The sequence below is a fragment of the Haemorhous mexicanus genome, chromosome 5 (assembly GCF_027477595.1).
Source record: "Haemorhous mexicanus isolate bHaeMex1 chromosome 5, bHaeMex1.pri, whole genome shotgun sequence".
Taxonomy (NCBI): Eukaryota; Metazoa; Chordata; class Aves; order Passeriformes; family Fringillidae; genus Haemorhous; species Haemorhous mexicanus.
In genome coordinates, this window is record NC_082345.1 from 17,055,475 (window position 1) to 17,067,575 (window position 12,101).

General features: G+C 39.8%; 1 protein-coding gene across 1 annotated transcript in view; it reads left to right on the top strand.

The window, feature by feature from the left end:
- The window catches only part of MPPED1 (metallophosphoesterase domain containing 1), a 46,485-nt gene that overhangs the window by 14,884 nt on the left and 19,500 nt on the right, over positions 1-12,101 (top strand). Inside the window, exon 3 of the mRNA XM_059847863.1 lies at positions 3,795-4,020. Coding sequence (XP_059703846.1) covers positions 3,795-4,020 — 226 coding nt within the window. The remainder of the gene's footprint in view (positions 1-3,794; positions 4,021-12,101) is intronic.

Sequence of the window (12,101 nt, forward strand, 5' to 3'; positions counted from 1 at the left end):
ATTTTGCTTCATTTTTTTTTCCCCTTGGTAATGTCAGAGAGACTGTGTGAATTTCCAAATATAACCCATTCCATCCAAGTGGTATTTTAATACAGAAAAATATTTAGGTAAAATTTTTTCAACCAATTCTAGTTGCAGTTTATGGCCAGATTAGAGGCATATTTTAGCAGAATCTTCGCAGGTGCCAAGAACAGAAGGATCCCTTTTCTTTGGACAAAAACACTTGCCTTGTTTTGGCTGGTCAAAAGAAGAGATCAGACAAAAAATGTAACTTCCCCCAAATTCATAACTTTTCTTCTTTTTTTTCTTTGTTTGAAATTACATCTTTGACTCCCATAGCATATGTTCTTGCATGTGTTTCTTGGCACTCCTGAAGGGCAGATCTGTTTCTTACATGCTTCCTCCCTTATTTTTTTCTGGGGAATTAATTTTGTCCTGGATATGTGTGCAGGATTCCTGTGACAGCCATAATTTTTCTTTAATATCATTGTATACACAGAGCTTCTGTATTAATACTGAGTTTGCTACCTGCCCACCAGCAAAGCCATATGCTAGAATCAAATGTTAATTGGTTATCAGCTGGGGATTTAGTCCTACTCATCTGCTAGATGGATAGTATGAGAAACTTACACCAGAGTTAATGGAATATACTCTCTAGTCTTGTTAAATTGCCTGTCTGCCATAGATTTGTTCCATTACAATCACAACACAAAATGAGGTTTGGATTTGTTTTAGCATCGCAGGCTCTTTAAAATTCTGGTTTGTTTTCCAGTGTGGATTGACAGGAATCTAGAGAATCAGGGAGGATGGAAGGGACCTCTGGAGGATACTGAGTTCAATCTTCCCCTCAAAGCAGGCATGGTTAGAGACCAGAACCTTGGCCTGGTGAACTTTGAGTGCCCTTGAAGGAGGAGATTTCCCAGCTGCTCAGGGCACCTATTTCTTTTTTTTACCATCCTCATGATAAAATTCTTTCCTTGTAGCACGTTCTCACTTTTGCCTGTTGCTGCTTGTCGCGCATCTCTGAGAAGCACTTGCTCTTGCATTTACCTGGGCCCAGGTGGTTGCAGACCAGCTGCAGGGTCTGCCCTGAATCTTCTCTGGGTCTGAACAGCCTCAGATCTCAGTCTCTCCCCTCATCCCAACTACCTTGGCAGCTCTCTGATGGGCTTGCCTCAGTTTCTCAGTAGTTTTCCTGTCACTGAAGAGCCCAGGATGGGACCCCACACTCCAAAGGAGGTCTCACAAGTGCTACGTGGTGGACAAAATTTGCCTCCTTTGTTCAGTTGGTTTTGCTGGTGATTAACACAGCCAGGGTGCCATGGCCACAAAGACTCCCTGCAGAGTCTTTCTGAGTGTAGTTACTCCATCCTGGGTGCAGCTGTGGAACAACTGATGAACCTGGAAGCATTTGAATTTTCTGTGATCAAGAGCTGTTGGGATAAAAAATGGAAAAGTGTTCTAGGGCTGTGCATAGGAACACAGCCATACAACAGCTCTAAGATTATGTGCCCTTGGGGATGTCCTGCTCCTAGCTAAGGAAGCCAGGGCTACAAATTGTGCAGAAATCAGTTCCTTACACATAACTTCACAACAGCAGTGCCCAGGCAGGAACAAGATTTCAAAGATTTATACCTAAGTCTGACTTTGTAATTCAAAAGCCCTCAGAGTAAAAAGCAAAGCACATTCTAAAGTCTTCCAAGGAGCAAGTTTGAACAAAATATTGCTAAATCTATGAATAAGCAGCAGAAAATACCCTGTTAGTAAAAAATTAAGATTTAAAAGGTAAAAAGTGTAGTTAAGGAGACAAAGAAAAGGAAATAATTTTACCAAAGCCTGGTGTGGAATGAAAGAATAAAACAAAAAACTGAGATGCATACTCATCAAAAACACAGTTGTTAATTGAAAAGCTGACAGACCTGTAACTACAGCAGTGCCTCTGGCCGCCACTATAATAAATGTAACTGTACATTTAGAGTAATTTGCTAATTTGCCTAAGTAACACCCACAGACAGCAACATGACATAAATACATTAGTGGAAGCAACAACTATAACCAGCTCATACAGGTTCTTGGCTGCTAGATGGATGGATCAGATGAGCTGGAAAAGATTTACCAAAGAGAACAGAAATGGAGCTGGTAACAACATTGTGGGATACAGGATTTCTTTATTCCTTTAAGGCCTGAAGATGCCCATACATGTTGCAGCATGTAAATAACATTTTTAACTTGTGTGTGTGTGTGTGTGTGTGTGTGTGTGTGCACACCTGGAAAGATTGTACAGGTGGAGTACGCATCTGCTAAATGCCAAGCGTTTCAAAAGCAAAATGGAGAATCCATTCAGGTAAATTATTAAATCTTGAACATTTAACATGTAATTATAAATATCTGACAAGAGTTTTTGTTAAATGTTCTAAACACATGTATGTATTTGGTCCATAAGAAAGACTGGAACCTGTACCATCAACTTTCCTAATACAGGTGTTCCAAGTGTCTGAAACTTGTATTTCAGAATCACCCACATCTTCATCTGGCAAAGTTCAGCCCTGTGTCACCTCCCTTAGGCTACCACTGTTCTGTCTTCTGTTTCCATAGCTTTGAATCACACTGTTGCATTTTATTCTGAAGTCCTACTCATGCCAGCTTTTGCCATTGCATATTAACTGGTTTTTTGTGTTCTCTAAATAGACTGCCTCCAGGTTAAGCTTGGGCCATCACTAAGGATTTTTAGGTTATCAACAATGCACTTCTAAAATTAAAACCCCAAAAAATTGCTGTCATGCAACACGGGTTTAATTTTCAATAAAATATTTCTTTCTGGTCCCAATCTCCTCTTCTGACTGTCTTAATCCTGATACAAATTAACAGTGCAGAAACAAAGCTAATGAATGCAGCTTTGCACAGTTCCTGTCTTTGTTTCCTCCCAGATATGCTTAGGAGGTTTGTGCTGAGCTATTTGAGACAGGCAATGCCAGCTCTCAGGGGCAGAATCCAGTGAACAACCAAATGTGGAGTCAGGTGAAAAGTTTCTGTTTCAGTGCTGCTCTCAGGAAAAGCCCACGTGTGTGGGCATATATATTCTTGCCTTCATCAGGAGGTTGTTCTAAGGTTTTTCACTAAATACAGGTTGTAAAATATTCTTGAACATGAGTCACTTTAAATTATAGTCCACGGAGCTAAGGGAGTCACTGAGAAAATGGAGCAGGAAAAAAACCATGGGATAGAGGCAAAGAGTGAGATTTCACTGTGGGATGTGGATTTTTGTCAGCCAAACTGAATCCATCCCATGCTAGAAGGCTTGATATTAATGTCAGGGCAAAGACCCCTCTGGCTGACCCAAGTTCTGAGTGTCAATACAGGCTGACAAAGACCTCAGCTCTGGGAGAAGAGAGCTGACATGATTTTATGAAGCATTACGGCTGATCTTCTTTGAACCCTAATTTCTGTCAAAGAGTTATCATCACTGTCACAGTAAATGATACTTGCAGCACAAATGGCAATTAACTAGAAGTAAATAGTAGAGCAGAAGTCTGCAGACTGGTTTTTAAGGTTGATGAGTTGAAAGTAATTTCAACACATTAATGCTAAGCATGCTAAATCATAGTGTGCCATGAAAAAGACAGTAATGTCATTTACCTGAAATCAGCAGGAATTACAATAACATATAGTAGGGGTAGGCTCGATTGTTTCAAATATGTGAGCATATTACAGGAACTGATAACACTGTGTCTATCTGTTTGCTTTTATCAGATTTTTCATAAAACAAGTAATTTGTTTGTTTTTCACTGTTTTAGGTAGCCTGCCCTATGAATACAAGATTGTGATAGCAGGAAATCATGAATTGACCTTTGACCAGGAATTCATGGCTGACTTAATCAAGCAGGACTTTTACTATTTCCCCTCTGTTTCTAAGCTGAAGCCAGAGAGCTATGAAAATGTACAGTCTCTTCTAACAAACTGCATCTATCTTCAAGACTCTGAAGTGACCGTGAGGGGATTCAGAATATATGGCTCCCCTTGGTAAGCAGGTTTTTAAGCACACATAAAAAAAATACTGTTGATTGCTATCACATCAGCCATTTTGTCTGCATCAGATATACTTGGATTGCTGTGTTAGGAAGAAAAGTAACACTCACTTTGATAAAGTGTTTATATTTTCTTGTAATGAATCATTTCTGTGACAAAATAATGTACTGTACTGTGGGTATGATTAACCAAATAATGATGGGAAAAAAAGATGGCAGGCTCTTCAAACTCTCAGCCAGGAGCAGTGATTTAACAGTCCATTCAGGGGGCTTTTTTTGTCATAAAATATGGTTTTTATCCTTGGTGAATTTATTTAATTACAAGTTAATTTTATTGCAAGGGTATATTCTTTTGACAATTTCCATTCTACAGAAAATATTGGAGTTTCATTAGTGTGTACAGTAGTCACTTAGCGAGCTTATTTCAGCAATTCTGAAGGTCTTTTATTGCATATCCCTCAGAATCTTACTTTCTTTCATAAAGTAATAGCTTTCCTCAGGGTCTAGCTGAGCTTCTAAAGTCAACGACTCAGTGGCAGCTTAGTATTTCATGGACATTGCTCTACTGCATAGTGATCATTTAGAACCCTTGACAGTATTGAGGGCAGATGGACTTAGGTTCCTGACTTCCTTGTATATGCTGCTTCTGTGTCTCTTACTGATGTCCCACTGCTGTTTATTATTTCTGCTGATGGGCCTGTAAATTGGGTCTTTTGTGAGCATTTGGTATATGTTTAAAAAAAGTAAAAATGCATTTTAAAAGGCAGGGTTTTAAAGGAATATATTATTCTTCCTTTTAACATCACATCAGGCTGAAATGTAGCAAACAAGTTGTCAAACCTGATGCATATACCCTGATGTGAATTTTCAGTGTGAATAAACTGTGAAATCTCTTGGATTTTTTTTTCTTTTTTAATGAAAATTGGCTTTTTCCCATTTGGTTACTTGAGATGGGTGTTAATTTTGTGTGAGTTTATTATTCTACATTTGTCTAGATTAGTTTCTCTCTTAAATGCACTCTTCTCTTTCTCCCTTTTAGACTTCCAGATCTTTCTGGTTTTTTTTTCCAACCTACCAACCTGCTGTGTTGTAGTTCATATTCCTCTTGTGTGTACAATGTATGCAGTCAATGTGCAATTTACTTCATTTTGCGAATTATTTGGGAAGATGTTAGATGGTATCAGTCCCAATATTAACTCCTGATAAATGCCACTTGGCATCTTTTCCCATTTTGATGTTCAACCGTAAATACTGTAATTACGCTCTGTTTACAATAAGTCTGGCAACCTCATATCTTCATTGCAGTGTTGATAACCAGGCACCATATTTCCAGTGTCAGTAATAATTTTCCAGGCAGTGAAGTACCAAAAGTTGCATGGAAGTCTAGAGAAATTAAATTAAAACAAAACACTATCTATAAAGTAGCACTATGTAGAGGCTAAAGAGAACCACTTGAACTTTCTGTGATTAGATCTGCAACAACCTGTGGAAAATACCTTTTGTCCACCCACTAACTCATAAATAATGTTTCTGTAAAATCTACTGTACCACATTCCCTTTGCGCACAAATCTTGTCACTCTGAACAAGTTGCCTGAGCTATCTGCCATGATCTATCCTTCAAGTAAAAAAAATGCTTTCCATCTCTCCTGCAACTCCAGGTCACAGCTACACTTCCACACTACATGTTTTACAAAGCTGCTAAATCATCTCCCACCCCTTTATGGTCCAGGAAGTTGAGTGTTGCGAGGTCTCTTGAAGATATTTGCTTTCTCCATATGGGAAAGAGTCTTGATGAAAGTCTTCCAGCCAAACTGAGTTTTTTTGCTCGCTATTCAGCAAATGAAGAATGAAGTTTCCATGCCAATTGATGACATGTCCAGTGGAAACATCAACAGTAGCAGTAACAGCCCTTCATCAGTCTATCAGGACAGCAGATGCAGAGTCCCATCAGCCAGGCCACCAGTCAGAAAGCTTGAGAAAACAAGCAGCTCTTGTGTGGGGGTTTGACTAGCTGCTGCTGGATTTCAGGCTGTGGTATACTCCTGTGCCTAGTGAACACCACTGTTCTTTGGCATTTCTGTTGCTATACTTTGTTTGCCCTAAAAGGAGAGGTTTGTCATAGCCTCTTTGGGAAATCAATCTCAGTTTCTTTCTACATCATAGTAATGCAATCTCTAAGGAGTTACAGAAATTTGCTGAACTTTACATAGTGAATAATTTTTTTGACCTAGCATTAAAAAGCTAGTCCACTAGAAAATATTTATGAACACAGTCAAGACCTCAAAATTTTAAGTTCTTTAAGGTTTCAGAACTCCATAAGAAAGTCAAATTTATGCAGTTGCTTGTCTAAAATCCTAAAATAATTTTCTTTTTCTCTTTGGAAATTATGCACCTAAACTTTCCATTTCTAGTTGCAGCACTGACCTTCTGTCTTACATCACTTTTTGTAGAAATAATTAGAAGCTAGAGATATCCCTCATTCATAAAACACATTGATCAATAGTTGCAAAGTACTTTGAGAACACTGGAGTAAGGTCTGAGTGAAAGCCAAGCAGCATTAACTTAGTGTCTTTTACCTGTAGCCATCTGCATTTTTATATATAACCTCTACACATTAGATTATACTTCTATTTAAAATGTTTTAGTTACAAATTAAACCATGAGAGCTTGATTGGTTTGTATAACACGCCAGTCTCTAAGGTCTTTTAAATATGTACCACTTGTTTGTGGTTAAATATTTTCAATACCACTTGGTATTTTGTCCTCTATTATTATCTAAGACCAAGTGGATATTTTTTATTGCACAGAAGAAATGGGACAATGTTTTGTCTCAGAAACCAATGCTCTAACTTTCCTGGGCTCCAAGAGCAAGAATTCAAGTGCCAGATTGAGCCTCTACTCACTAACGAAAATTTAACTGTCTTAATTGTTAATTACACAAGTGTTATTATTGAGCAGGAAGCAGCCATTTTGAAATGCCACTTGCAATGTACAAAAGCAGCTACTTAGGAATTAGTACTTGCAAAAGCCATATCTTGGACCATGGATTATCAGAATAGAGGATAAGGAGAAGTGTGAAAACATCAGAAGTTTCATGAGAAAATCGGGAATACCAAGATTTTAAATGTGTCCAGAGCAATGCTGACTGCAATGGGTAGCTGCTTGGCCTAGGGGCATGATGCTTCTCACAGTGCTTATGGGGCTGGCTGCCAGATCTGGATGAGCAGGGCACCAGTAAGAGTGCAAGGTGCTTCACAGAACCCCAGGATGGCTCAGGCTGGAAGGGACCACACTGGAGCAGCTGGTCCCACCTCCCTGCTCCAGCGAGGCCATTCCAGAGCACAGGGCACAGGATTGTGTCCAGAGGGGTCTGGAATATCCCCAGTGAGGAGACTCCACACCTTCTCTGCACAATCTGTTCAGTGCTCAGTCACTGGCCAGGACACAAGTTCTGCCTCCTGCCCAGGTGGAACCTCCTGGGCTCAGTCCCTGCCCATTCCTCTGGTGCCATTGCTGGGCCCCTGGAGCAGATCCTGGGCCCTGCTCGGAGCCCTCCCTGCAGACAGGGACACCCAGGGCTGAGGGCCCCTCTCAGCTGGGGCTCCTCTCGAGGCTGGACAAGCCCAGCTCCCTCAGCCTTTCCCTGTCAGAGATGTTCCAGGCCCTAAATCATCTCCACAGCTTCTGCTGGCCCTGCTTCAAGAGCTCCATGTCCCTGCTGTCCTGTGTCCAGGACTGGACACAGCACTGCAGATGTGCCACACAGGGCTGGGCAGAGGGGTAGGATCACTCCCTGACCTGCTGGCACTGCTCTTCTTAATGCCCTTCCTTCAGTACAGCCCAGATGCTGGGAACTGTTGGGTCTTCTTCAGTATAAAGGCTGGACGCCCTGATTTTTTTTTTGCAAAAACAAGTCACAGGAAAATGCACTCTGGTTTCATCCCAGCAAAACCCAGGGCAGAGCCAGAACATATTAACGGACCTGGAAACAATCTTGTGCACACACCAGCTGTATTGCTGTGTGTAAAAGAGAATACTTTAGTTCCTCGATAACATTTACTGTAAAATGGAAAGCTTCTTGTTGAAAAGTACTCTTAAACTCCCTTTTTGTTCTGAACTGTTATGAAGAAAGACAAACTGTCAGATAGAATAACTCAAATAATTCTGTGTAATAATTCCATATAATGTACTTGGAACTCTTAAGACTTCCCAAGGATGAAGCCATTTTCTAGAGGGTTTTAATTTATTTTTCAGTAACACAAAAAAAAAAAAAAAAGTAATAGAAGTAAAAATATAGCCAGCAGGAACACCAGAGAGGTGGCAGAGGAAACACCCTTAGGTGTTTCCAAGACTTGGCTAGACAGTCATGCTGACCAGATCTAGTGGTGGTGAGAGGTAGTGAGTGGTAGGTTGGACAGGAGATCTCCAGAAGTCCTTTTTGAGCCATCTTTCTGTGATTCTGTGATTCAATCCCACTATGGAGCTAGAACTGTGTGTGTGAGGCAGACACCTGAAATGGGCAGGTATCAACAAAGGCCTTGCAAAAGGGAGTTTGCTGTTGTTATCACACACACTACAAGCAGTAAATGGTCCCAACAGGTGGTTCAGAAGTCAGGAAGCTGAGATAACAATGGAAGTTTGAATTTGGATTTGAAGCAAAAGGTCTTCGTCATCAAACAGTGTTCTTTGTTATCAGACAGGGTATTAACTCTATGATGACATCATTCATGGAAAAATACTCATAATTTATTATTGAGTATTTGAGTTACCAATTTTCAGCCTTCTGTTGTAGTTCATGACCCCCCCCCTTCCCCCCCCCCACTATCTTGCAGGTAAGAGTTTTAGTATTAGCCACAGCTTGAAGACTATAACAACCACTCTTGTTTCTGTAATGTCCAAAGATTTTAATTGCACAATTACACACTGTGTTTGCACAAAAAGACCTGATGCATTCAGTGCACAAGATCTGCTGTGCTTGCTGAATGATTTCACTGTATATTAATGCTGTTAGAGTTGTTATTCAGAAATGCCCTGTAAAAAACAAATGCCTTAAAGGTGCATGTGCAATTAGGTATCAACATGAGAACAGGTCTCTGAGGTTTGTAGAAAAGATGTGCATCTGCTAAAGGACAGGTATTCTGTGTGTATGCTCTGATCTGATGGAAAATGGCGAGTGGCCTTTCTATTAAGAAGTGGATGATTGTGCATTAGTTACAGGATAAGAGTACACATTTTACTTGATGGTGCAAAAGATATGCAAGTAGCAGAAGGAGATCTTTTTCTAGCTTTCCATAATAGCTGTAAGCAGATGTATAGAGGTGCAGGAGAAACTTTGGTTGTCCTGCTTTCAGACCGGCATACAAGGTGGCAGGAGAGCATTTTACCTCTTTCAGCACTTTTTTTCCATTTTCCACCATGTGAGAAAGGAAGGGACAATCACAGCTCTCTTGCAAACATACGACAGTTTCATTATTCTAAATATTGGTCTGGATAACTTAAAGAAGCCTTTTTGGATGAGTTTGCCTCCAAACTATATCCAGAGTGAATTTTTACTTGGCTTCAATTTTCTGGAGGGATCTATTCCTGTGAAACAGAACCTCATTTTTCTTTTTGCAGGAATAATTTTTTTTTTCTAGTGTCTATGTATTCTCATTTCTTCCTTTGTTCTTTTGTTAAAGGCCTTCTAAACTTCAGAAACTCTTTTATTTCCCAGTTAGGGATGATGTGAGAGCAAATATTAATATCAGCCTAGAAAGGCATTTGTGACCATTTGTCCTGCAGTGACAGATGCCTGGGCTGGATTTCTGGGGTTTTGTAGCTTCCCTCCAATGGAGCATTGATTAATTTGGCCTGGCATGTTTACACATGGATCAGCAGCTCTGGTGCCACATTATTTTTCCAAAATTGGGAACTGAGGAAAGAAAGTTAAGGTATGTGGGGAGCAGTTTCTTTCTGTTCAAGTCTTGTTTTTATTAAGTTTAGCAAACTGGCTGAGGCCCATCCTGTGAGCTCTGGCTTTGTCAGAGAAGATGGATTAATTCCTTCTAGTCTAAAGGACATCAACATGTAGGTTGCATTAGTATCAGCCCAAAGCAGCCTTGACAGGAACCTTATTCTCCAAATCATCATCCCCCTTTGGCTGGAGAGCTGGAAGTTGGTTCCAACCTGTTGTCCCTTTCTTGGTGCACTGCAGTTGTCTGGACTATTCCAGCCAAGAGTCTTTATTCAAGTTATGCATCCAGTGTGGTCGTGCTTAGCTGTAGGTGTGTAACTCTTGTCTCAGTTGTTATTTTCTTGTCTGATTTATGTTTTATCACAGAGTACATGACTTTGTTATTTGACTCCTTATCAAATGTTCTCTTTTTTCTTTTTGTGTGTGCATGCATGTGTGCACGTGCACTTTGCATCGGAAGGCTGGTAACTTCTATATGTAAGCAAACCAGTTTCAAAGAGCATGCAAAGGGCCAAACTGAGGCAGCCTTATTTTGGTTCCACGCAGACTCCAGGGCTAGGTCTCCATTCAAGTGCCTTCCTCCTCCATCTTTTCAAGAACAGCTCTTTCATTCCTCACTGAATTCTGTTTCCATCAGAGAAGATTTATAGATTCATTTCATGAGAGGGACATGCTTTCATTTTGCCACCTAATGTTTACATTCTGGGACCTTGTACAAATTTTTAGTCATTGAGGTGAACATCAATTAAAATGAAACTGTATTAAAATAAAATATTGACTTCATTTAACATAATAAACCTCCCAAGCTGGGAGTGTGGCTTCCATATAGAGCAGCAGCACCAGCTCAAGGTGTTACACTGTGGGTTTCACTCCCCAGAATTCAGAGAAAGAATTTCTGCCTCAAAGTGACCATTCCAATTCTTAGTTCTTACGTCCCTTTTCAAATCAAAAAACCTTTTTAGTATTTTCCACATAACTAAAATATACAGGGAATCAAATGTTTTATTACTGGACAAAACCATACTAGATGTTTTTCTTAGTAAAATACTTGATCCTTTTAGGTTCTTTTCGTGCTGCACCCTCACTTGGTCAAAAGATAAAAATACAAATAACTGAAGTGCACTTGCTTCTGTACTGTGTCCTGAGGAAAATTCCCTATAAAACTCTTCCAAACTTCAGATTAAGTAGATTTCTGAGCACGTGGCTTGTTTGCATGACTGTGCAACAGTTCTGTTTGGATGGATGCAGAAGTCCTCGATGTGGATGAATTATAGAATGCTGGGTTTTGGCTGCTCAGAAATATGTTTTAAAAGTGGTAGAGGTTCCCTGATTGTTAAAGCTGGGAACTATTTGAAGTTGTTTTAATTAGTGATTTTGAGGCAGGATATAGGAGTGAGTAATTTAGGTAGACTTGACGTGGTTCTTGAAAAAAATGAAAGTAGTCAATGGGAATAGACTCTACTCACTATTTAGAAACGAGGCATCTCAGGTTTCAGAAATTTTTGAGAGAAGTTTGGCATCTAAGCCTACCAGATGTGGCTGCTTTACTGTGGGGAGAATGCTGAAGATATTTTATTTCAGGCATTTAGTATAAGGTAGGTAAGATGTGACAGATGTGTAAGAAATAGCAACATGTTCAGAAGAGAGAAAGTAAAGTTCAACATCCTGTTAAAATATATTATCAGTCTGATGCACATAGATACAGGTTTAATTGTATTTTAACAGAATGCTGGAGGGATATTTTTTTCCCCTCTTTCATACTTACAAGAAGCCATTTTCCATTTTGGAAGTGATGCTTCTAAAACTACTTAAAACCACAATGCACTTGCAGTTTAGTCTGCAGCATATGGAAGATCATAAGCATGGTTTTTCCTGCAAAATTATTTTGATCTATTAAGTTCAGCTGTTCAGGGAAAGGGGTGTGGAGAAACTGAACAATACTGAACTTCTGGAGTGTGAAAGGTCTTCCAGTGGCAGAAAGTGAGATTCAACATCCTGGCTGTTTTAGCATCAGGAACGGGTCACTGGGTCATTTTTCCCCTTATCTTTTCTTTTGTTTAACAACAACGACAACAACAAAAATAGCTTAAATTGGTGCATTTGTCTTGGAAAGCATTTCATT